The 24,568-nt window shown below is 60.4% G+C and overlaps 9 protein-coding genes and 1 non-coding gene across 10 annotated transcripts; 4 read left to right on the forward strand and 6 right to left on the reverse strand.

The window, feature by feature from the left end:
• Positions 1-1,189: 1,189 nt before the first annotated feature.
• On the reverse strand, positions 1,190-2,327 carry A1Q1_03363 (dehydrogenase; the record flags this gene model as incomplete). Its single annotated transcript, XM_014328225.1, has 2 exons — positions 1,190-2,122; positions 2,178-2,327. The coding sequence occupies 2 exons, from the start codon at positions 2,325-2,327 to the stop codon at positions 1,190-1,192; spliced, it is 1,083 nt and encodes a 360-aa protein (XP_014183700.1).
• A 426-nt stretch (positions 2,328-2,753) lies between these two features.
• On the reverse strand, positions 2,754-4,883 carry A1Q1_03364 (uncharacterized protein; the record flags this gene model as incomplete). The annotated part of the gene is made up of 1 exon (XM_014328226.1): positions 2,754-4,883. The coding sequence occupies one exon, from the start codon at positions 4,881-4,883 to the stop codon at positions 2,754-2,756; it is 2,130 nt and encodes a 709-aa protein (XP_014183701.1).
• Positions 4,884-5,516: 633 nt separating this feature from the next.
• Positions 5,517-8,935, reverse strand: A1Q1_03365 (uncharacterized protein; the record flags this gene model as incomplete). Its single annotated transcript, XM_014328227.1, has 3 exons — positions 5,517-6,210; positions 6,261-8,067; positions 8,359-8,935. The coding sequence occupies 3 exons, from the start codon at positions 8,933-8,935 to the stop codon at positions 5,517-5,519; spliced, it is 3,078 nt and encodes a 1,025-aa protein (XP_014183702.1).
• A 623-nt stretch (positions 8,936-9,558) lies between these two features.
• Positions 9,559-9,668, forward strand: A1Q1_t021. The gene has a single exon. It is a non-coding gene; the product is annotated as a tRNA-Ser (tRNA).
• Positions 9,669-9,980: 312 nt separating this feature from the next.
• On the reverse strand, positions 9,981-10,893 carry A1Q1_03366 (uncharacterized protein; the record flags this gene model as incomplete). The annotated part of the gene is made up of 2 exons (XM_014328228.1): positions 9,981-10,558; positions 10,617-10,893. 2 exons carry the CDS (start codon positions 10,891-10,893, stop codon positions 9,981-9,983), a joined length of 855 nt encoding a protein of 284 aa, XP_014183703.1.
• A 636-nt stretch (positions 10,894-11,529) lies between these two features.
• A1Q1_03367 (transferase family protein) lies at positions 11,530-13,062 on the forward strand (the record flags this gene model as incomplete). Its single annotated transcript, XM_014328229.1, has 1 exon — positions 11,530-13,062. The coding sequence occupies one exon, from the start codon at positions 11,530-11,532 to the stop codon at positions 13,060-13,062; it is 1,533 nt and encodes a 510-aa protein (XP_014183704.1).
• Positions 13,063-13,280: 218 nt separating this feature from the next.
• On the reverse strand, positions 13,281-14,324 carry A1Q1_03368 (diaminopropionate ammonia-lyase; the record flags this gene model as incomplete). Its single annotated transcript, XM_014328230.1, has 2 exons — positions 13,281-13,978; positions 14,033-14,324. The coding sequence occupies 2 exons, from the start codon at positions 14,322-14,324 to the stop codon at positions 13,281-13,283; spliced, it is 990 nt and encodes a 329-aa protein (XP_014183705.1).
• A 504-nt stretch (positions 14,325-14,828) lies between these two features.
• Positions 14,829-15,569, forward strand: A1Q1_03369 (uncharacterized protein; the record flags this gene model as incomplete). The annotated part of the gene is made up of 1 exon (XM_014328231.1): positions 14,829-15,569. The coding sequence occupies one exon, from the start codon at positions 14,829-14,831 to the stop codon at positions 15,567-15,569; it is 741 nt and encodes a 246-aa protein (XP_014183706.1).
• A 332-nt stretch (positions 15,570-15,901) lies between these two features.
• On the reverse strand, positions 15,902-16,255 carry A1Q1_03370 (uncharacterized protein; the record flags this gene model as incomplete). The annotated part of the gene is made up of 1 exon (XM_014328232.1): positions 15,902-16,255. The coding sequence occupies one exon, from the start codon at positions 16,253-16,255 to the stop codon at positions 15,902-15,904; it is 354 nt and encodes a 117-aa protein (XP_014183707.1).
• Positions 16,256-20,982: 4,727 nt separating this feature from the next.
• A1Q1_03371 (uncharacterized protein) lies at positions 20,983-24,341 on the forward strand (the record flags this gene model as incomplete). The annotated part of the gene is made up of 7 exons (XM_014328233.1): positions 20,983-21,043; positions 21,234-21,751; positions 21,950-22,227; positions 22,583-22,711; positions 22,871-23,382; positions 23,456-23,801; positions 24,098-24,341. The coding sequence occupies 7 exons, from the start codon at positions 20,983-20,985 to the stop codon at positions 24,339-24,341; spliced, it is 2,088 nt and encodes a 695-aa protein (XP_014183708.1).
• Between the last annotated feature and the right edge of the window lie 227 nt (positions 24,342-24,568).

Raw genomic sequence — 24,568 nt, forward strand, 5'->3', positions numbered from 1 at the left:
GGGGGGGGGAGGTTACTCACGATCCTTCAGCTTTGGATCGATGGTGATGCGCTTGATGCCTCGCTCAAGCACCTCGATCTTAGGTCCGGCGGCTGCGCGCTCCTTGGTGATGGTCGGCTCAGCGTTCGGCGGGCCAGTGAAGAGGTCATCCATGCTTTCAGGCCAGGGCCTGCTGGGTCCGGCCACAGCACGATCCTTCAGCTTTGGATCGATGGTGATGCGCTTGATGCCTCGCTCAAGCACCTCGATCTTAGGTCCGGCGGCTGCGCGCTCCTTGGTGATGGTCGGCTCAGCGTTCGGCGGGCCAGTGAAGAGGTCATCCATGCTTTCAGGCCAGGGCCTGCTGGGTCCGGCCACAGCACTCGACGGCCCGGCGGCGGAGCTCTCGAGTCGCCAGCCTCGCTGGACGTAGAAACAGTAGTCGCAAATTCATACGAGGGCGGAATGTCATCGAGCGCCAAGGCGACGGCGATCGCCTCGCGCTTCTTGCTGTCGTCGGACGACGGCGTGAGCGGGTCGGTGCCCATGCTGAGTAAAGGAGGGTCTGGGGTGGTCGTGTGGGATTTTAGTGTCGAGAGGCTGCCGCCTAGATCTGTCGGTCTGTCGCCTGCCGGCTGACGATAACGGTGATTGGCTGGGGAGACGGGAGGAGGGCTGCGGTGGGGGTGCTGTGCAAGGAATGGAGGGGGTGGGAGATAAAGGCGTGGGTGTCGTGGTGGATGTTGAGGATGAGAGGAGGATGCGTGGTGGCGAGCGCAATGGACGCTGACGGAAGCGCCAGGGACAGAGGGACAGAGGGACGAGGAATCGAGGGACGGGCGGCCTGCCCCGGCTTGCAACTTGCTGCAGCTCACATGACACGTACGTCCTTCCTTTGCTTCCAGCGCAAATTCCGTGTCCCTGCAGTCGGACATTGCACAATCCCCATTCATGCATGCACGACACTGGCCTTGTCTATTTTATGCAAAACCTGCGAATAACACGATGCCCGATCAGGCCCAGACTCGTCAATGGGCATGAAGCATCATTGGCGCACCCATTTCGAAATGAGCAACGCAGGTTTGTTCACTGGAACGCGTTTCAGGAACTCCTGAACCCCGCACTCCGCCCACAGATCGTGCCCCTCGGCCTTCCTGCTGTCGGAGACCGACTGTTGTCCTCCTCTCCTACCGTCAGAGCTCTCCGCTTCTCAGAGTTTCGAACGGTCGTCATTGACAAGGACGTAGCGATACCGCGCCTTGCCCTCGTGCATGTCTTGTACGGCCTGGGTTGCCTGGCCCATTGGCCGCTTCTCGATCCAGGTCCGGACATTCTTCTGGACGGCGAGATCGAACATGTCCTTGAGCTCTTGCGGAGAACCGATGCCCGAGGCACTAACGCTCTTGCCGAACAGGCTGCCTCCGGGCGCCGGAAGACCGGAGTTAGGGAGACCGACCATGATGCAGTTGCCGTACGGCTTGAGCAGGGGCAGGTACAGCTTGCGCAGGGGCATGTCGTCCTGGTTGCTCGTAACGAGGAGCAGGTCGAAGCTGGCAAGGTGCTTCTTCAGGACGCTCTTCTCGTCCTTAGTAGCGATGAAGCCGACAGCACCGAGCTTGAGGGCATCGTCCTTCTTCCTCTCACTGTGCGAGATAGCCCATGTCTCAGCACCCAGAGCCTTGGAGAACTGGAGCGCGAGGTGCCCCAGTCCTCCAATGCCAACGATACCGACCCTCTTCCCCGGTCCGGCGCCATAGTTCTTCAGAGGGCTGTACACCGTGACGCCAGCACAGAGCATGGGCGCGGCGACCTCGGGCTCAATTGCGTCGGGAATCGGGATCGCAAAATGTCCAGGGCCCTGGTAGAAATCGGCGTAGCCGCCCTGCGTGACCGGCTGCGTCTTGTCTCCTGTCTTGCCCTGGTAAGTGCCGACGTTGCCGAAGAGACAGTAGTTCTCCAACCCGCGAGCGCAATTGGGACACTTGCGGCACGAGTTGCACTGCGCGCCGAAACCGACCCTGTCGCCGAGCTTGTGCCCCGACTTGCTGCCGGCGCGGATGACCTTGCCGACGATCTCGTGCCCAACAATGGCGGGGAAGGCCACACGGGGCGACCAGCCGCAAGTAATGGTGTGCAGGTCGGACTGGTGTCAGCTCTGCCCCGGGCCCAGCGGCTGGGAGAAGGCGGGGAAGACTTACTCCGCAGATACCGCAGCACTCGACCTTGATCACGACGTCGTCCTCGGTGAACGCACGGGGAGTGTACGCCCACTCCTTGAGATCGAAATTCTCCTCGTTCTGCTTCTCCATGGCCGCCTGGCCGGTGAACCGCTGGGGAATCTCGCTCATGCTTGTCTGTTGTTTCAGTGCAGATGGTGTGGGGGAGCAGAAAGAAAGTTGGAGCGGTGCGATATGTACCTGCGGCGCCAAGATGGCCCACCAATCCCAGCCCGGGTGCGGAGGCACGTCATACCCGGCAACCTCTCACAGGCGGGGAAGGCCGTCATCCCTGCTTGCTCTCCTCTTCATACTCTTTAGCGCTAAAGGTTTAGTCGGTGAGTAAACTTGGGAGGATGCGTTCATGGGGAGTTAGTGTAGAAGACGGATCTCACCCCGAGGCATGGGCTGGGCTCCGTGCTCGGCTTGCTCGGTTGACGGGGAGTGAGTAACCGGGGCAACCACTCCGATATCTGATCCTTCCCTCGACCGAAGAGCAACGGCAACTGACCGAGAAACGATTGCTAATCACAGATATGCATCACTACGAAACCGAACTCATCTGTCCGAAGCAATCGGGGCTGGGAACTCCATCCGCTTCTTCGCCATCCGGGGCAGAGGTACATGGATGTATCCCGACGGCGTGAGTTGGCCACCAGTTGGGCCAGAGATCTTCAAAGCCTTCGGTGCCTCCGGGGCCTTCACCGCACTTGCTGCAGCCATTGCCGCCTTCGCCGTCTCCGCCTTCACCGCCGCAGGTGCGGTAGACTTTGCCGCCTGAGAAGGAGCCTTGGGAAGCTTCGAGATAACCTTCGGGCCGACCCTGGGAGCAACCTTGGCGCAGCCGGGCGGGGCATGCGGGAAGAGAGCGCTCCGCACCGCACGACGGTCGCAGATTGCGCACCCCTCCGGATGAGCAGGAAGCGGGTGGGCGACTGGATACTCAAGGTCGACAAGGGCGGAGGTGTGTCGGGGGTCTTCGAAGAACGGCAGACCGCGGCGCATCCGCACCTTCACCTTGCGCTCGGAGGCTGAGAGATGGCCAGACTTTCTGTCGTCTACTGCCTGCGGGCGGGACGGAACGGAAGGGACAGCGTCGGCAGCGACAGGCTCAGTTGGGACTGGCTTGACTTGGCCGAGGGGCTTGGGCTCGCCCGTGGGCTCGCGCTCGTGGTGGACTTGCGCGGCGGCGGGGAGGACCGGGGAGGGGACCGTGGCGGAGATAGGCTGGGCAGGCGCGGAGTTCTGAACCACGCTTTTGACGCTGTCCTTGTCCTTGACCCACCAGTGAGGGTCGTAGGGAGAGGTGGGCCGGGATCCTGCTGGAGAGGGAGATCTCGGAGTGATGGACCGTTTCTTGACCCACCAGTGCGGGTCGTACAGACCCTGGGAGCTCCCAACAGAACTGGTGGGGGAGGCGGGGACGGGCTGGGATTCGGAGGCGGGGTAAGCAGTGGGAGCGGCGACGGGCTGAAAGTCTGCGATCTTGGGCTGAGCGACGTGCCCCGCTTCGGGGGCCGGGGCAGCAGCTTCGGAGGTGGAGTCGGACCGCTTCCTCTTCTCCTTGACCCACCAGTGGGGGTTGTACAGACTGGTTGGGCGAGAGCCTGAGTCTGAGCCGGGACGGGAAGTGGAGTCGCGAAAGACGGGTCCAGGCTGAGTGGGCTGCGACTTGTCCTTCACCCACCAGTGCGGGTTGTATGGGCTAGTTGGGCGAGATCGCGACTCCGAGCCGGACGACGACTGGGCGGACGGACGGATCTGGACTACTACTTGAGAGTGTGAGACAGCCTGAGGCTGGGCTATAACGTCACTGGAACCGGGCGAAACAGCAGTGACTTCAGGCTTCCGCTCCTTGTCCTTAACCCACCAGTGAGGGTTGTACGGACTTATAGGGCGGGATCCTGGCTCCGAACCAGCCGAAGGCAGTGCGCTGGATGGCCGCGACACGGCTGGCTGGGCAACAGAGGCGCCAGACGATGCCAGGGCCGCCTTCCGGTCCTTCACCCACCACTGCGGGTCGTAGGGATCGCCACGCTTCGACGAGGTGACCGACGCCGGCGGCTGAGGCGGCGCCTCCTCCTCCTTCGGCAGGTTTGGTGCCGGCACCTGTGTCGCCTGCGTCGCAGTTGCGATCTTGGTTCGCTCCGAGGACGACGAGGGCGGAGAGGGCAGGGACGTGCGCTGGACCTGGACCCAGGACTGCGCCTCGAGCTTGCACGCACTGTCCTCGCTGTCGACGTAACTCTCGCTCTCGGACCATGGCTCGGGCTCGGGTTTGTAGAACGCTCGCCGAGTTCGTCTACCCGCCTCGCGCACTACGCCGTCCCATGCCCTTCCTGGTCCAGTGAGATGGCCCGGCACTGGTGGTCCGCAGTTAGCTTTCGCCTCGACACCGTTGCTTGTCAGCATGCAAGCTGCCTGAGCTCCGGGCCCGAAAGCGATTGCCCATGAGAGCACGGGACCGCGCTCGCCGAGAGTGTAGGTCATCTGGAGAGGCGCAGCCTTCGACATGGTTGAGAGTTGAGGAAGGCCCAGGGCGGGAGCCTCTGTGACGGCAGAGGGAGTAGCACTTTCAGGTGCAACGGGTGGGTATAGCTGCAGCGCGAAGGCGCCATCGCCGCCTGCCTGCAGAGTCTGGAGGGTCTCTGTCAGCTTGTCGAGCGCGGCGAGGAGGGCGGCGTCCATGGTGTCGTTTGGTGCTGAGCGTTGCGATTGGGAGAACAGCGGTCGAACGGGCTTATGTACCCGGGCGCTGGGTGTAGGCAGATCTGTGGGGACGCTCTGTCGCTGGGTCAAATGACATCGTACTCGACACAAGGTGGACAGTGCTCGTCGCTCAGTGCCCGGTGCAAGGCACCCGATGCATCGTGCTCGCTGCTTGGAGCTCCAAATGGTGCCCCATGGTGCGTATGCACCGACCGTCGACTGCGTGTGCATTGCGCATCGTGCACTGCTCGGCTGGCAGTCTGTACAACGAGGTTCTGCCGACGCTGTGCAAACGAGACGAGTGGTCGGAACGAATTCAGGCTAGAACATTATGCGCCTGCTATCGAATGTCGTCTACAGACGCCATAGGAGTTCTCGACGCGAGAGTCGCAAGTCATAAGTCAAAGGCAAATTCAACACACTGAACACAACGGGTTGCTGATGAGGCGCACTCGTCATGCAAGAAGAGCAGGTGGAGTCTGGGCAAGTGAGGACGCACAAGCGGCTCTAACAGCAAGCGTCACATCGAAAACCCGAGTCGGAAATCATAACATCTCTAAAGCAAACGTTTCTAATCACAGGAGCTGTCTCTCTACGCCTTCGGCTTCAGCCTCACTCGTTGTACCTGACGGGCTTGGTTGCCCTTCCGCTTCTGCGGGTGGGGCGGAACCCATCGGGATCGGCGCTCGGCTCACGAGAGGACGAGCGAGACTTGCCAGTGCGCCTTGGCTTGGGGGTCTTGCCAGTGCTTGACTCAGGAGGCATCGACTCCTCCACGGGCGGCTCCAGTGTGGGCTGCACTTCGTGGGCATGGGTCTCGTCGATCTCCCCCTCAGCTGGTGCTGGTCCACTCGATCTTCCTGCAACAACGGCTGCATCAGCCGCAGCTTCTTCAGCCTGCTTCGCCCTCAGCGAGTCGGGGGAGAGTTGACCGGTGGCCAGCAGATCGGCCACGTTCTCGCGCTCCTCGGTGGATGAGCGAACTGGCCCCGGGGGCGGCCCGCGGTCCGTGTCGTTCGAGCTGAGCGAAATGACAGTCTCGTTGGGATCCACGGCTCGAGACGGTCCGGGTACGAGCTCAACGGAAGGGGAACGGCGCTGTGTGCCGAAGGTTGAGGCGGAAGTACGCGTGGTAGAACTCTGCGGCGGATACAGGAACTGGGGAGGACGAATGAACACCGGCAATGGGCGAGGTGGAAGCCCAATCTGCGGAAGTGGCACGTCTGAAGCCACTGGCGCGGTTGGTGCGGCTGGAGCAGCTGGCTCGGCAGGCTGAGCCGTGGACTTCGAATTCACGGTGGTCGACCTGAGCGACCACGCCGGCGCAGAGGGCGCGGGCGTAATGCCGAGACCGACCGCGGCAGGGGTGCCGGGCTGTAAATCGACTCCTCGCGGATATCGGAGAGTTGGGTGTGAACCCGGCGCGGCGTGCTCATCGACCAGTCGTAATGGGGGTAAGGCAGATCGGAGTCGTCGAAGTGGTCGGAGAATTCGTCAGGAGGTGAAGGTACGGGGTCGAAAATGGGAGACCTGTCCTTGATTTCGGGGGAGGGGGAAGTGAGCTCGCCCGGGTCGTCATAGACGCCGTCACTTCCGAAAGCGCCTTTATCCAAGAGCTGAGAGCGGTGAGTAAGCTGGTCGTCATCGTCGTCGGCTAGGGACTTCCTCTCGTCGCCGAGCTCTTCATCATAGCCCCGGTGCTTCTCATCGTCAATGCTCTCTTCGTAGACGTCAGCCTGCGAGGAGTGAAGGTCTGAGATGTCGTCACTGTCCGAGGCATCAATGCCCTCCATCTCCTCAGAAGGGCCGCCGCCGTGCTTGTCGGCCTCATCTTCCTCCTCTTCAACACTCATCCCTGTTGTGCGCTGAGCGGGAGGAGCAGAGGTGACGAAGCTGTCCTTCACCATACGCTCCTCGTCGATCCCTTCAGCATACATTGCGGAGTAGTCCGGGTGCATACGCGACGTACCCTCCGCGTATGACACGTTCCCACCCGGTGATTCAGCGGGAGCAGTTGAACGGCGGGTGAGATGCTCGACGTGGCTTGCTGCTACAACCCGGTGCCGGGCGAGGGGGCTCGACTGCGGAGGCTGTCGGACGGAGTGGAAGGCACGGGGCAGCGGGACGGTTTGCGACATACTAATCCTCATCGGTGTGGCATTGGAGGAAGCCAGAACACCAGCCGGGCTGCCCTGCCAGACCATTGTCCGGCCAGCGAAGGTCGCATCATCGGAATCGAAGGTCTCATCGGCCAAGGCCTCGGCATTGCGAAGGGCACGGTCGATAGTGTTGCCGTGATCGGGGTCGGGGACGCCATGGGGCGCAGGCGTCGTATGGGCGCCGCTGCGAGCAGGAGTGTGCGCCACAGGGCGGTCGCGACGAGCAGGTGTGCGAGTCGTATGGGCATCGCGATGAGCGGGGGTGTGCACCGCAGGGCCGTCGCGGCGAGCTGGTGTGCGAGTCGAAGGTGCATCGCGACGAGCAGGGGTGCCTGAGGATGAGCCAGCAGGTGCCGACGCCGGAGACGGGGCCAGACTCGTACGATACCTCGCAGCAGTCGGAGCGGCAACACCCCTTGGCGCAACAGGAGGTGAAGGTCGGCGGCGCTGTGCCGGAGTCTCCACCGGAGGAGGTTCAACCGCCTTGCGCTTGCCCTTGCGGTCGGCGCGCGCCTCGGGAGTCTCGACATCCATACCATCTTCGAAGTCAAAAGCGGGGCGACGACCGGTGCCATGCTCTTGCTTCGGCACCACGTCGGTCGAAGGACCGGGGCGCTGATCCAAGGAAGCGGCGGGAGACCAGGGCTGCGGAGTTGCCGGAACGGGCTCGATGCCCGCCGAGCGACCCACGGCCGGCCGAACAAGAGACGCGGTACCTCCAAGGTTCCGATATGCTAGGCGTTCGGGGTTGACTTCGACTGCGTCGTTCATCTCGATCTCGTCTCCCTCCGAACTCTCGCAGCTTTCAGATCGGTCAATATCCGAGTCGTCGTCACGGCTTGCCCCGTCATCGGCGACGCTCTGACCGTTACCGCTCGTGGATACTCCGCGGAACTGACCCATGCCACTTGCATGGCTCTCTTCAAAGCCGATTCCTCCGCCAAAACTTCCCCAGCCGGCCGCATCCACAGCGCTGCCGTGTTGATGACCTCGATCACCGCGGCCTACACGGCCGTCACCGATGCGGTCTTTGTGCTCGTCGTCTTCCACATCGTCATCGTTGTCATCGTCGTCATCCATTGACGAGTCGTCTTCGTCGGTCTCATCATCGGACTCGTTGTCGTGAGGATGCATGTCATAGTCGTACCCGCCGCCGCTGCTGTCATCGTCATGGTCGCCGCCATAGCCACGGGGTGCGGCGGGGTCTCCGTCTGTGGACCGATCGTAATGCCAAGACGCCGAGCCCGTAGTGAGTGAGAGTCGCCGCCCGCTCGCAGTGAAGCTTATGTCCTTACCGATACCGATGACAACGCCGCTACTGTGGAGGACGCTCAAGTCCTGCGAGCATGGCGGGAATCTGAAGGCGAAGGTCGCGTGAACGTCGCTGTTGCGGGCCGCTATAATGGCCCGTTCAAAGCCGGCCAGCGCCTCCGACAGATGCTGGGACTCTGCCTGCGAGACCACGTCGCGCAGGATCACGTTGTCCTGGTGTATCATGTCGATAAAGTTCCGGTAGTCGGTGTAGTTGGGGTTGGGACCGAAGGGGCGGCCGCCGCCGGGATTAGCAGGGTTTGTCGATGCCGGCGCGCCGCTACTGCTAGGCCCACCACCGTTGGCGACCCCTGTGGCAGTGGAGCCAATGCCAGTAGCGCTCATGCCGGCCGTGGCGCCGGCCGGGACAGTTCCATTCGCTTGTGAAGCAGCGCCGGAGTTCGCATTGGGAGCTCCGCCTGGGTTGGCCGCAGCGCTAGAGCCGATGCCACGCCTTACTCCAGGTGGAGCTTGCTGGGGAGGCGGAGGCTGTGAAGCGGGCAACGGGGGTGGAACTGCTTGGCGATGGGGGCGACTAGCGCCGTCTGGAGTGTCGGGCATGTCGAGTGTGTGTCTGGTTGTGAGCCGTGAAGAGTTTGATGGATGTTCTGCGGACGTCGGAGTGCATATACTTTATAGTGAGCGCTGCGGTCAATGGATGTGGCGAGACAATGAGAACGGCCGAGAGGAGCTGGCGAGGGCTGTGCCGTCAGCTACCTTTGTCCTCCAACTCCTTCATCGCCGTTTCAGCAACGGTTACATGGCGATGACGCATATGCACTGCAGTCCCGGTCTCTGTTGTGAGCATTATGAAGCCTTTCTTGTTTGAACGTTTGCTGCGTGCTGATGGTCGAGGGCACCGGACGACAGACGGTGTTGATGAACAATCTGTTCGAGAGTGATCCGGTCAGCACAACAGCACCTCACAAACAATAGGCGGAACAGGCAGTGTGCCCATTCACCTACTGCTGCCCGGGGCATTCGTGTGGCCACTGCACGGCAGCATAGCTCGCAAACAACCTGATTGCTCAGACTTGCCCGCTACTGCACGCTTTCAACAACCCCTTCCTGACGTGAGCTCGCAGAAAGACGGTGCAGATAGTCCAGGGACGTTCGCGGCATCCCACGTGGCGCTCTCTACGTCTTATTCCTCCAGAAACTTGTTCAAACATCAGCGAATCTTCGGCGTTGTGGCGGAGTGGTTAACGCGGTTGACTAGAATGGTCTCTCTTCGGAGAGGGATTCTGCATATCAACTTCCTTTGGGAGCGCATGTTCGAATCATGTCAACGTCGTATTTTTGCTTCTCTGCGCTTTGTTTTGACCTGGACGTTGCCTAGGAGGGTGTAGATTGGCCGGAAGATGAGAAAGTTTCGTGAGGGGAACATTTTCGAAAGACTTTGCTGTGGTTACGTAAGGACGTGGAGGTGGAGGATCGGCGTGATTAGATAGACTAGCGCCGGGGCACCATTCGGACCGTCCAGGGCCGAGAACTCGAGAAGGGCGCAAGTGACTGATTGCTTCTGCCCTTTCCGGTGAGCTGTGAGCTACGAACGGGTGAGACAACAACCAGATACATAACTTTTCGTTTGCGTCCAGTATAGCTGTTACAACTTGGAGGCGCGGAACTTGGCCGTCGCCAGCTTCTTCTTGAACATGATCCTCTCCTCCTCGGGGCGATACGCGATGCGCTGGCGGATTGGCTTGTCTGTAACGGGGACACTGGTGCCGGCCTTGATTGCACCCCAGACGCCAGTGTGGATGACCGGGCCTTTTGCGAGCGCCATTTCCTTCGCCCGCTTCAGGAGGTTGCCCGCATTTGGCCCGTCATTGTCCACTGTCTCGTCGATGATGCCCGCTGCTAAGGCCTCCTGCGCCGTCCAGCGGTGCGCCAGGATGACTTTCGTCCAGTAGGTGGGCGAAATACGCGCCTTCAGCACGTTGCTTACGTCGGATGGAATGGGCTCTCCGATCAGGAGCTGGCCGTCAGCTCCGGACAGGGCTGGTGACAGTTTGCCAGGGTGACTCACCTCGTTCATCGACATCCATCCTCGTCCAGTCGTCATGAGACGGTAATCACAGCACAACGCAAGCAGCATGCCTCCGGCGAAGCAGTGCCCGTTAATGGCCGCGATGGTAATAAGCGGGAAGGTCATGACACGGGATTGAAGTGGGTAAAGAGCATCTGAGTGTTAGCTGCGTCCATGTTCTGCGCGAAGCTGGATGTCGAATGATGCACTTACGCTGCATGAACGCCGGGCTGGTGAGTTTAGTGGGGTCGAGGCCGTTACTCCAGAATTTCTTGCTGTCGCTGGCGAAAACGACGGAGCCGCCCGGCTTCTTGTCGTCGGGGGCCTTGTCCCATGCACTGCGCCAGGCGGCTTCTACTTCGTCCAGCCGTTGAAGCAGATCAACGATGACGTTGGGCGGCAGGCGGTTGTCGGGTGGGTTGGACAGAGTCAGCACCCAGTTCGTGGGACCAAACTTGTCAAGCTTCCAGTATCGTTGTTCGGTTGTCATGGTCGTCGATCAATGGAGAATGGAGGAGAGGTAAGAGAATCGGACAGTCCTCGTGAGGTCGAGCCTACGTTATCGGGGCGCTGATAGCCGGACAACCGGCTGACCGGCAATTGATCCCGCCCGTAGTCCGAAGTATTTTGCCGAGCGATAACTTGGAGTCATCCACTTCATCTCCACTCATCCTCAAGCTAGCTGCGGTCCATGAACGCAAAACGACAGTGGAAGCAAGATATGAACGGCTATCGAGCATCGGCGACTAAGACCTGACAAGCGGTATTCGTGTTTTGTGTCAGTTCTTCGGCATAGATCAACCCACATTCCCCTCATGAACCGCTTCCTTTTGTGACAGTTTCTACAACGATTTCGTCGAACCTCTCCAGCTTCTCAAGACCTCATTGCACCCCATTTTACGGCTTTCTCCTAGAGAGCGACAGGAAGCACTAGTTGTAGGCTTATGACCACATTGGCACTCGCATCACTCACTCGACCACGTGGAGGGCTGTCGGATCCGGAACAAACAATACGACGCGGACGTGACTCACTTTCGACCACACTCCACCCCTTTTGACTTTGCAGCGTCGGTCTTCTATTGTCTCTTCATTCTTGACCACGTCGCAACACTGCATCTGCACCACAATGGTGAGCTTCCAGACCGGTGTCGATGCTGACGAGCAGACGGCCGACGACGAGTCCACCGTGCTCCTCAGAATTCGGATACAGCCCGCTGCCAGAGCGCCGCTCACGATCGAGCCGATCCAGATCATGGGTATCAGTTCAGTTGTGGCTCCGAACACAACTGCCCTTTTGTTCTACAATGAACGCCTGGACGACGGTGCTTTGTTCGACTCGCTCCAGCACTTCTTGATGGTCTACCCCTTCCTAGGCGGCAAATTCATCTTCGCCTCGGAGCTGGGTGACGAAAAGCCGGCCGATGCGGCGGCTTACACTCTGCGTCACCTCCGAACGTGGATTAAGTGGGGCACAGAGACCGATCCCGGTATGCCCTTCACGGTCGTTCAGCGCAAAGATAGCATGGCGGCGCATCAGCCTCGATTTGTACACAATGGCGTAACTGACCTGACGCCGTTCCATGGCAATGCGCTGACCCCGCCCACCAAGGGTCTGCTCGCTGACCGCGACACTCCGTGCGGCATGATTCAGGTCACCCACTTCACGGACGGGACCTCGGTCGCGCTCAGCGTGTCGCACATGCTCGCGGACGCTACGACAGCCGCGCAGATGCTGAAGGACTGGGCTGCGATACACCGTTCATTAGCGGCGGGCAAGCTGGAAATTCCCTCTCGCCCCTTCCACTATGCCGATGTAGACGGGCAGGCAGCGGGCGATCTGAACTCCGAGTTCGAAGACCCGGTTCAGACCGAGATTGAAAGCAAGCAGGACATGTTCCGGTACGACGGGTGGGCGTCGGGCATGCCGATTCCCGACCACTTGAAGGCGGCAGACGAGCGACAGGGCTCTCCGCGCGGCAAGCCGCTCCCGCCGAATTCGCTCGTATTCGCCCAGGACGTGGCGTATCACGCCGTGCACTTTTCAGCCGCGGACCTAGAGCGCATCCACGCACGGGTGCAGGGGCAAGCCGAGGGTTTCGTTTCGATCCACGACGCGTTCGCGGCGCACCTTTGGCGCCTGATGACACGTGCGCGCCAGCAGACCGGCACGCTCGACCTCAACGTTGCCTGCGATGCGCGGCGCCGCTTCCCTCGCCCGTTGCCCTCGAACACGCTGGGCATGTTCAACACCTGCCTAGGCTTCCAAGGTGAGGCGGACGTGCTCCTCGGCGAGAAGGGGGAGGTGTGGGCCGCTCAGCGCCTTCGCCAGGCGATCGGAAGCTTCACGCCTGAAACGATCGCTGCATTTCTGCACAGGAGGGCGCACGATCTCCACCCCATGCGAGAGCAGATCTGCGCATGCCATCCCGAGAACACGATCATGACAACTTGGGCGCGTGCGGGTCTGGAAGATGTCGATTTTGGCAAGGGCAAGCCGGTCTACACCCACTTCCATGTTCAGGCATTCCCCGGATACGTCTGCATCATGCGCGAGTGCGGGGAGGGGAAGAAGTGGTACGAGCCTGGATTGCATGCGGATCTCTGGCTGGAGAAGGAGGCCATGGAGCGTTTCCTCGCGGATCCCGAGCTCCGCCGTTGAATCAGTTCTGTTGTTCCGCGGATCCTCAGCCCCGACCTCTGTATGAGTACCTTTCCGTGTGTATACTATGCCATTAAGTGTTATCTCGCATCGCCTAGACAATCCTGCCATGAGTTCAACCATAATTTTCGTGAGCTCCCGTGCATCGTGAGTCCAACGGCGGTCCGCATCTCTTTCTAAGATTCTAAAATGTTTACGACCACTCATCAGTCTAACTGTCACTGCTTCCCCTCCGTGCAGATGAGCACCACAACATCATTCGCTTTCCACTCCGCCTTCCTCGCCGCCGCCAACGTCGCTGCGCCACATGGCCCTGCGTTCACACCAAGCGCCTGCAGGTCGCTCGCCGCTGTCAGCGCCTCATTATCGTTGACAACCACGGCGTCCTGGGGACGGATGTATCGCTGCAGATCAGGCCACGCCTGCGGATTGACCGTACCGCAGTTCAGTCCCGGCATAATAGTGAAGCTGCTCTCGGTGATGCTGACCGGCTTGCCAGCTTTCAGAGACTCGGCAAGACACGGCGCCGCTTCAGGCTCAGCAGAGACGAGGCGGGCGTGGTCGGGGCCCTCGGGACCATAGAACTTGGCGACTGCATGTGCCAGCGAACCCACGCCGACGGGGACGACGACGCCCGTTGCTTTCACTTCGGAAGCGGCTTCGCGGCAAATCGTAGTGTACCCGTCGACGATCCAAGCGGGGACGTCCTCGTACCCCTCCCACGACATGTCCTGAACCATCAACCCGCCGGCGGCGTTGCACGCTTCCAGAGCCGCAGCGATTGCGCCGTCATAGTCCCGCTCCACCTTCTTCACTTCGCAGCCCTCGGAGGCGATCGCGTCGATACTCCATTGCTCCACCGTGCTCGGAACGTAGATGAAGGCCGGGAGGCCGAGGAGCTTGGCCGTGCGTGCGACTGCGCGACCATGGTTTCCTGCTTGTCAGCTATAAGGGGAAGAATTCAACTCACCATCTGTGGCCGTGTAGACGCCGAGCTTTGGCTCTGATTTCACTCGGCCCTTGATGGCCGCGATGTCCCAGGGCTCCACACCGTAGCGCTCCCCGAGTAGGCGGCACAGGCCCCAGCTCGCACCGAGGACCTTGAATGCGGGAAGGCCGTACCGCTCACTCTCGTCCTTGACGTAGACCTCCTTACAACCGAGCTCCTTGGCTAGCGCAGGAAGGGAGACGAGCGGTGTCGGACCGTACTCCGGGAACAGGGCGCGGTGTACCTTTCCAATGGCTTCAGTGTCGACCGCCATGTTGTGGAGCTAGTTTGTCCGTCAGACTTATCCGTCTCGTCGTTAGTAAAGAGGTCGAAAGATGCGCAGTCTCCTGCGCTATGTATAGTGTTGATGAGGAATGCGGAGAGGAGTAAGTGCAGTGATATGACGGAGACCAGGAATGGATGGGCGAGTTCGGAGGTCGAGTGTTCGGACTCAAGCGATCATAGAGTGGAGGTCGTGTGCTCGTTACGAGACAGGCACTGTGCACGTGGCAGAATCGGCCCGATACGGGCCACATCTGCTTGCGTAACGAGCCACACTGTCGTTCCGAGACACCGATCTCAATCACGTGACTTGAGATAACGATCGCCGGTTGATCGGGTGCCCACTTCCCACCATCTGCATCCGAAATGTTGTGTCTTCCTCGTCCGTTCGTCCTCCCCAGCAACTCATATTTACTCCACCCTTCTCCCGCGCAGAAGTGCTCAACTCAGATCCCCACACCACCTCGAGACTAGCGAGCCCGAGCTCCAAATCCCAATGAGCAAAACCCAGACCCAGACTCAGACGCAGGCGGCCAACTCGCCCACCCTGCAACTGCGCGGCCAACACGCCGTACGCGAAGGCATCACCCCCGGTTTCCCCGTCACGACGGACTTGGAGTCGTCTCCCTTCTACGCCGTGCAGACAGGCGACACTCGGACCGTTCTGCCGACCTTTTCTACGCCGGAGGAGGAACGCACGTACCGGAAGGAGCACCTTGCGCTCGTCTTCCGCATCCTGCATCGCCAGAAGCTCTCGGAGGGTATCGCGGGACACTGCAGTGTGCGCGACCCTGTGGAGCCCGACACATTCTGGGTGAACCCGCAGGGCAAGTCGTTCGCTCGTATGCGGGCCAGCGACCTCGTACGCTGCCGTGTCTCGGATGGAAAGATGATCGAGGGCCGCGGACCGACTGATGCCTCGGCGTCATCAATCCACAGCCAAGTGTACCGCGTTCGTGGACGTGGTGGGGACTCGGGCATCGAGAGCATTGTGCACGTCCACGGGCCGCACAGCAAGGCGTTCTCCAGCATGGGTAGGGTCCTCGACATGATCTCCCAGGACGCTTGCGCCTACCACGACGAGATGGTCCTCGTCCCCTTTGGCGGCGCCGTCTTTGACAATCGCGAGGGAGAGCGCATTGCTAACCTCCTTGGACACCGGAAGATCGCAATCCTCCAGAATCACGGCGCGCTCGCCGTCGGAAAACTCAGCATCGACGAGGCTGCCTGGTGGTGAGTTTCTTTCCTCCCCAATATTTCCCCTGCCGTCAGCTGGCTCTTGTGTGTACCTACTCTGCCCTTTGTTGTGTTGTGCTGGTCCCCCGTCGTGAGTGAGTTCAATGGTGGGTTCAGTGTCTTTTCTTGTCATCTGTCGTGTTCCTTGATGAGTGAGAGAAGATTAGACAGTGCACTTCAAGCACGATGCCAGCCGGGCAAGCGCCACATTATTTCTGATGCCTCTTCCCCGGCGAGTGCGCATGAAGGGAGTTGTGCGGTCCGATCTCGGATTTTCTCCACCGCCTCAAAGCCGTTCCAGCGGTTACTGCTCATTCCCACACTACAGCCGCATCAACTTTGATCCGACTGTGGGGTGTATGACGCCTCTCTGTTTGCTTCTCTGACGTTCTCCCCGACGTCTTCCCCCGAAACAATATTCTCGTCACCCCTTTCACAGCCCAACTCGGCCTCCGAGATGCTTGGCACTCGGAGGTGGCAGTCGCAGACGCCGTGTGATCGAGCTTCGGGCTGGTTTCGGGGGCGGTGGTGGGGCTTGATTCGCTGTTTCGGGCGAACCTTCAGCAGCTTCTCGTTAAGCTTGCAGTGGGCGCGCGCTTGGATAGTGAGGAGTTGGAATCGATTTGGAGCACGACACCGCACGACAGCAAGTGTGGGAGTCGGCGCCGAGGGCGGAGTCTTATTCATGGGGAGAGGGCTGGACTGGTTACGCCGTCACTCCGCTGGCATGCCGTTGGGTTGGGCCGTGGCTCGATCCGAGCCACCGAGCCATTCTATTTGTCCGTCGTCCGCCAGACGGCTCCGACCCTGTCGCCGCTGGTGCTGCGCCGTGGGTCGACTTTCGGCGTCGTTGCTGGTGCAACACCCCCGCCCCGTCTTCCCCCACGTTCCGGCTGTCCGACCGTTTCAGCCGGCTATCGCCTTGTGATGACCGGCAACGGTCAGAGGCTGGGGCCCGCTGATGCCGATCAGCTGCGTCTGCGCGGCCCTCAAGGGTCTGCCGTTGCAGTTGAATTACAGTTGGAAAATGTCTCTCCCCGCTGTGTGTCGATGTGTTGCTTGGCCATTAGATTGTGGCGTCCGGTTCGGACCCGCATCGGCCTGGTCGCGCCGATGGAAAGCAACGTCGATGTGTGGACGCATGGGTTGAAGTCGAAACAACTTATGTGACCCATGGTGGATCAAGGCAAGGAAGCCACAGCGTATGTCAGGGGCAGGCGGCCCCAAACCCGCACGGTTGGCCCGACGAAAACACTCAGGGGATGGAAGCTTGCTTTCTCCCTCACGCCTCGTCGCCTCATCCAGGTTCATCAGGGCCTCAAAGGGATTACGTACGAACATTGCGTGAAGCACTCATGGCGCCGGGCTCTGCTTGCAAGTGTGTATCATGCGCCAATGCGCGGAACTGCACCGCCACTCGGTTGCGGCGGTGCGTGATCGGCGCGTAAAGAGTATGTGTCTCGCTGCGCGACCGCGTGATACACCTGACGCAACCGGACGCGCATGACGCGGCGGGCAAGAGGAGCCAAGAGGTGACAACCTCGACCCAGCGATCCAGGGTGATTCCCAAGACCAGCCCCACTAGTGTTCCGAATCCCAGGCATCCTTACCCCACCCCACCCTCACCCACCCACCCACTCTGCACGGATGATGAAGGGAGAACGTGTGGATATTGTCCTCGTGAACTAGTTCACCCGGCGAACTGCACCGAGGTCGCAATGTCTAAGGTGACACATGATCATGATCACTCCGAGCGATCACCTAGCGAATGCGCACCGTCGCCCAGAGGGGTAACCGGCGTCGGCGCTTCCAGCCCGAAGCCATTAAGCCACACCCACCGAGCCCAGTCATGCGAGCGCCGCCCTCAGGGCGCCCGTCAATCGTGAATCACTCACGTCAGGCGCCACTAGCCCCAGGCCTTGAGACCCTCCAGACCCGCTCTTTTCGATCATAACAAGGGGCTGGGCCGCACGTTTGGGATCACGGGGGGACGTCAATGCAGCGGGGTCAGCAAGGGAGTAGCGGGGGAGGCGCAAACGCCTCAGACATCTCGGGAGATCATCCAAGACGCCTAGGGAAGAATAAGCAGAGGAGCACACAAATCACCCATGACACTGGCCAGGCTGGCCAGCATGGCCAGGGAGTGTAGGGAGGCATCGCTGCCATGACACGCAAGCAGCGCGGCACTCTCGCACACAAAATCCAGGCACGAGGCACCTTCCTTCATCACTACTCCGCCCCTTCATTCTCCGCCCCTGCTTCCAGTAGTAAAGCATCGCTGACGGGAATTTAGGCAGATCAACTTTGAGATGTGCTGCCACGCACAGCTGCTCGCGGACGCGGCGCGGAGGCCTGGTGACCCCGTCGTCGAGGCGGGCCCGGAGGAGATTGCAGCCTCCAAGGCCGAGATGGGAACCCCCGAGATGGGCTGGTTCTCGCTCGCAGCCCTCATCGAGGACGAGGAGTGGCACAGCAACGGCGACCACAAGCTGTAACTGTGCTTGTGTATATGGCACTCACTCCTCGCATTATTTCCACTCTCAAGGTGTTTCACGACTCGCTCAATGTTCGCTTCAGTGAAGCGATCAGAAGATGGGATGGCCTCGTCCCGTCCCTGCGATTCCCCCATTCCACCCCCTTCCTCCCTTTCCACCCCGTCCCAGTCCCTCCTCCCACTCCACAGCTCTGTCCAATTGGATATCGACGTCCAGACCTACGGTCATCCAGCAGCCACTATACCTGAGGCCGCTCAGGGCTGAGGCTGGAGGAGGTCGGAACAACGCCACCCCCTGATCCTGTAGTCACCGGTAGCAATAACATGAGTAAGCGCGATGCCACAAGCGACAAGCGAAGATGTGCCGTTGAGCCGGTGAGGCCGGGGGGATTGGGGATCGCTCGGCGTCGGAGTCAGCAATGAGCGGAGAGCGGAGCGAGCCGTGCCGTGCCGCGAGCGGAGGGAGCCCCAGATGCGAGGCGCGAGGTGCGAAGTGCGCCCTGCGAGCCGCGCGCCGCGCGCCGCGTCTAATCGTCTGACAGCTGAATGCACGGTATGGGTTTATGTTTACAGTGGGAATCTGAATGGTATTCTGCCGTCTGCCGTTTGGCATCTGCCGCATCCGCCCTTGCCGTCTCCGACATTGGGGCGTGATTACACGGTAGAAAGTGAAGAATGCAGACAGGGGGAAACGTCGGCAGAAACATACACCGCGTAGCCGTACCCGTAGGCATTGTTGTTTACAGGTCTACCGACGCCTCTGCAAGCGAGAACCGGCAGTCCTCCGCGCTGAGTGGTTCCCCTTCAAGAGGTACCCAGAGTGACCAGAGTGCAGAGTGGCCGGGTGGGGTGGATGAATAGACAACTGAGTGGGTAAGATTTCAGGTCCCTCTGGTCCTGTGGCCATCAGGCCTGAAGTTTGCCCTAGCTGGTTCCTCCGTTCCTCCAGGCACGGCCAGCACCTGACACGCATCCAATGCATGCACTGCACCTGATCCCTCTGTCCGTCCTGCTTACGGGTCAGGCAGTCCCGCACTCGAGCATAATGAAGACACGGGGGAGGGGGAAACAAGCTCAGGCAGAACTCAACTGTAGAGTTCAGGCAGACCACGGCAGCAGGGGGGCCGGAGGCGAAAATGCTTACGTTTGCCCAACTACTCACGCATGTCTTGCGCTGGTGTCAGGTTGTGCCCGGTGTGCCCGGTGTGCCCGTGTGCCCAGTTTGGACACGCTGCCACTCTTGGCATTGCGGATGACGCGTGAGTCCCGTGAGATCCTGCCCAGAGCAGATCCCAGACCAAACGTGATTCCAGCAAGGGGCGTGCGGGCGGCGTATTGGCGCAAGCCCGCTCGTCACCCAACTGCTCGGGCCTGACCAACTGTTGCATCTGGGTGTGGCTGCGAGCGGGACTGTCGCTGCGCTCATCTTGTCGCGTTGCAGGGGTATGCGAGAGGCAGAGATGGGGCGAAGCCGTCCCCGCCCAGAAAAGGGCGCGGGGCGGACTCCGCATCACTTCGCTCGCTATTCCGAAAGACATCATGTCGCACGGCAGAACCCATGCACATGTGCACACGACGGTACTCGCCGGTCCGGTGCGGGACAGATATCATACGGGCGGGGAGAAATGTCGGTGTATGTATGGGTTCCCTCGGTACACAGATACACCGATGCATACGAGAAGGCAAGGGGAAGAACACATGCATATGTCCGATCGTATACGAGAGTACGAAAGGTGGACGTCCCCGCCAATCGAGTCTGGGTGGCCTGGGCCCTGTATACGCGCTTAGCTGGTCGTCGGCTGCTTGGCACAAGTGCATGAGTGCACGGGGAGAAGGTGCGTGCCTGAGTTGCCTGAGTTTGCGGACCTGATTCAGAATCGGTACAACCGTGAATCCGGTGCGGTGAACCCGGTGATGCCGGGGAGAGTCCGGAACTCCGGTAAACAGGCACTGTCGTATAATCTTTATTGCTTCGGGGGATGCGAAGCGCTGCCCGTTGGAAGTGACGATCTGGGAGGAAATCATGAAAATTTCCGTGAAATACATCAATAATTTGGGCGGCGCGGCTAAGCTCATCACGAACCTGAAGCCGCAGCAGAACATGCTGTCGGTCACGCGGTTTGCCCTCGAGCAGCTCGCGGTGCGCGACATCGTGGCGTGCATGACGCTCGGCCGCCGGCCGTCGATTATCCGCCAGGCGTTCGAACCGTGGTTCTTTGAGATTGAGCGGTGGTCTGGCCGCGACGTCGAGTGGGAGAGCGTGGAGCGCATGTTTGGTGAGTGTGCCGCTACCGATTAGAGCGTGGCATTCGGGTGGACTCGCACTGCCGGATTTAGACTGACATGTAGGTGTTTCGCGCTCAATGGTCGACGTGATCGCCCGGGCGTGTTCCCTGAGGGCGTCAAGGATCGGGCTCCGTTCCGCAGCATACGCCCTCGCACCAGGATGCCTGGATGGAACCCAGGAAAACCTAGGATATCCCAGTATTCCAGGAGAATGCAGGCATGCAGGAGACGACGCAACAACGCGGCGATCTGATGCCCGTGATCCGAGAGCTAATACGCTAATTACTTTCTGGACATGGTTTGGAATGAGTCACGGATCACGGATGCATCGAAGACTGGTTGCGTGATGCATACAGAATGACACTAGCGGGCGGCATTTGGTGGTGCATCGTAGTAGATCGATGACGGCAGAGGGGCGGGCTAGTAGTTCGGGCGAACCGGGGCATGCACGGAGGAGGAGGGGATGGAGTGGATCTAATCAGTTGTTTATGCAAAATCAGCGAGAGATGATCCACCACGACTAATTCAAAGTCGGGAGTCAGGGCCGAGGATTTTCCAAGAGGGGGGCCAGAGGCCAGAGGGGGGACGACAGCCCCGGGGGTGCAACTGGTAAACTAGGTAAATCTGTCGGGTGATGCTGAGATCATCACCGGTTGCTGGGAGCGGAAGCTTTCCTGAAAGTGAGAGTGAGGAGAGTGAGTGCAAGGGCGTGCCTGGATCGAGAAGGACTGTCACAGTAGAGCAGCATCACTCGCATTTCGGACATCGCGGTCTTCCCCTTGTCTCGAACCCATCGACCATCCAAACCCTCTGCTATCACTCCTGCACTCCCCCCCCCCTCCAGCCGGCCTCTGGTCCTTGCTCTTCTCGCGCTCTCGTCTACAGCCGACCCCCTCTCCTTGTCCCTGGCCATCACGGACCTGACGCCTTACGTCTTCCCTCGCGACCCTGGCTCACCCAACCGCAACCGCAACAACACCCTCTCCCTCCTCCCCTTCCCCACCCCCACATTCCATTTCGCCCAGGTCAGGACGCCTCAACTCTGCCGCATCACCCAGCACTATCACCCAGCCGGCACACCCAGCACACCCAGCCAAGCTCAACTATTTTCCGAAACCACCTTCGTCCTTCATCATCCTCTCATCAACAACCAGATCGCATGTCCACACTCCCAGCCCCCATCCGACCCCTCCGTCCACCCCTATTTCACTCAAACCACATCTCCTCTGTCTACCGCCGCCCCCCGCGTCCTCCTTCTCTGTCTTCCTCTACTCCTCCATAACCTAACCCCTTCCCCCCTCAACCACTCATGGCAGAAGAGGAGTACCAGCTTCAGCGATCAAGGAACGGCTGCCTCACCTGCCGCGCCCGTCGCGTCAAGTGCGACGAGCTCAGGCCAATATGTTCGCGCTGCGCCGCCGGCAACAGACAAGTGAGTAATGGACTTGCAACTTGGAACGACGACGAACACACCTTCCCCGCCGCCGTCACCTTCCCTCCACCGCCGCACAATAACAACCTGCCAACAATCCCGGCCGAGATCGGACCTTCCCTGTCGTCCACCTTGCCCGTGACCACCGAGCTTAGCTGACATCATTCAGTGCGGCTACGGCCCCGAGAAGCCCCCGAATCCTCGAAAGCGGCGACGAAAACCGGTTATCACCCCCGTCTCGCAGCAGAGCATGAACGTGGCTGGACCGAGCCATGCAGGCCACCCCACCCCAACCATGGTCGCCGGCATGGAAATGGTGTCCCCCGCGACTTCGGCGAGTGGCCCGTCCACGGTCGGCGTCGGTAGTCGTCTTCCCTTTGACCCGAACGAGGGTGGACAGATTGATTGGATTAGCACGCAGACGCAGAAGCGCCTCATGGTCGACCCGTAAGCACACACAACCCACACACCCACTCCGACCGGCTCACCCCACTGGCCACTTGGGCTGGCCTGTTGGTTGGCTGGTCTGTCGGAGCGGAGGAAGCATTTGGCTGACGGTATATCCAGGGCGTTCCTGCAAACCTACTTTCCGCGGACGTGAGCATCACTCAATTTCAGCTGACCCTTGCCTCACCCGGCTGCTTCGGGTGTATGCACCCTTTTAAATCGCGTATTGCGCTCGGCGCGGCAGGGCGCCGCTCCATGCTCTGGGTACGGTTCCAGAGATGGCGCGCGTGCTCCACGCCCGACAAATACACAATTACAATGCAAAGACGGCAGTGCTGACGACTCCCCCATGCAGTGACGAAATGCTTACGTTCCGACACTACATTGAGCATTCGGACGATCTGATCGCGTTCAACGAGAAGAGCTCCACCTTCAACCCTTGGGTCACCATCCACGCACCACTCGTGTTCCAGAACTTGCCAGGGTGCGTATTATTTTTCTGCAGAGTCGCTTAAGCGCTGGAGAGTTGCCCGGCACACGTGAACGGACCTTGCTCGCTTACCCGGCTCGCTTGCAATTGTGCACGCCATCACTCCACCGCGCGGCACACCCGGACCCGGGTTTCATGACTAACAAAGCACAGGGTCTCACGAACGACCGACGCACTCCGCACGGCCGTGCTTGCTGTTGGCGCCGTGCGTCTGCGCTTCGTCGACGATCCGACGAACCAGAAGGCTGCATCCAAAGTCGCCCGCCAGGCACACCTCAAGATCATGTCGCTCCTCGAACCGATTCTGAACAATCCGAACGACCATCTGGAAGAGATTGAGACGACGCTCGCCGCTCTGTTGTCCGTGCTCGTGGCGTGCACTCTGGCGGCGGACAACATCTGGGAGGAAATCATGAAAATTTCCGTGAAATACATCAATAATTTGGGCGGCGCGGCTAAGCTCATCACGAACCTGAAGCCGCAGCAGAACATGCTGTCGGTCACGCGGTTTGCCCTCGAGCAGCTCGCGGTGCGCGACATCGTGGCGTGCATGACGCTCGGCCGCCGGCCGTCGATTATCCGCCAGGCGTTCGAACCGTGGTTCTTTGAGATTGAGCGGTGGTCTGGCCGCGACGTCGAGTGGGAGAGCGTGGAGCGCATGTTTGGTGAGTGTGCCGCTACCGATTAGAGCGTGGCATTCGGGTGGACTCGCACTGCCGGATTTAGACTGACATGTAGGTGTTTCGCGCTCAATGGTCGACGTGATCGCCCGGGCGTGTTCCCTGATTGGAATTTCCAGAGAGGCAATGGTCGCGCCCATGCCGGAGAACACACCCCGCGGCTTGCAAGACGCGGCGAACGGACTCCTTACCGAGCTTCAGGTATGGGATCACGGGTTCTCGTACTCGCCCTACCACACTCGTACGCAGTACGGCAATCACTGCTACCGCCATGCCATGCGGATTGCCCTGATGCGAGACGTCATGGGTCTCGACCGCATGGACGAGCGTGTCGTTTCTTCGGCCAGCGCCATTGTTGAGCTCGCGCGTGAGCTCAATTTCGCTCGCGGCCCGACCATGAACTGGTAAGTTGAGATAGAGGCAGCGAAACTAACGGCAGGTTACTGTGGCCGCTTCTGCAGGCTGGTTTTCACCTTGGGGACACAGACCTTCGAGAGCCAGTTATGGACCTGCTGGAGAATTCAGGCCAGCACAAGTGCTTCGACACACTTGCTGGTATTGCGCTGCTGAAGGACTACTGGGCGGAGCAGGACCGGGGCGTCGCCGTGTCGCACTGGCAGGTATCGGACGGGCGCCATCATCGGTCTCTATTTGCCGCATGACGCCAGGCGCCCCCCGACCAGCCGGAGGGGGGCAACAGCGAGTATGCTGCAACCCCGACGACCGCAGGGTCTCAAGTCTACGTTGGCGGCGACATGGGTGCCCCGGCCCCGCCGCCTACGGCTCCACCGTACGCAAGTCCGTACGCCCAAGCACCTCATCCGCAAGTGTACGGTGAGCCGCCGAGCGCGGTGCCGCGAATGCCGCAGCCGCCCCAGGCCGTGAGCTCGTTCCAGAGCGGGTTCCACGGATTTGCACCGCCATCGAGTGCGCTGTGGGTGTAACGTGCGAGCTTTCGGGAGCGAAGCGCGCACCAAAGGGCCGTGCGCCATCTCCGATGCGGCGATCCCTCTCCATCACACGGCCAGCTAAGCGCGGCCGAGTACCGGGTTAGCATCGGCTTAGCCCATCTGATCCGTCTACAATCTAATTAATTCATCATTTACGACCCCCGATAATCTGTAACGAACGGACATGTATGTACCATGAGTCATCCAGAGCCATGAATCAT

The sequence above is a fragment of the Trichosporon asahii genome (assembly GCF_000293215.1).
Source record: "Trichosporon asahii var. asahii CBS 2479 unplaced genomic scaffold scaffold00004, whole genome shotgun sequence".
NCBI classification, from domain to species: Eukaryota; Fungi; Basidiomycota; class Tremellomycetes; order Trichosporonales; family Trichosporonaceae; genus Trichosporon; species Trichosporon asahii.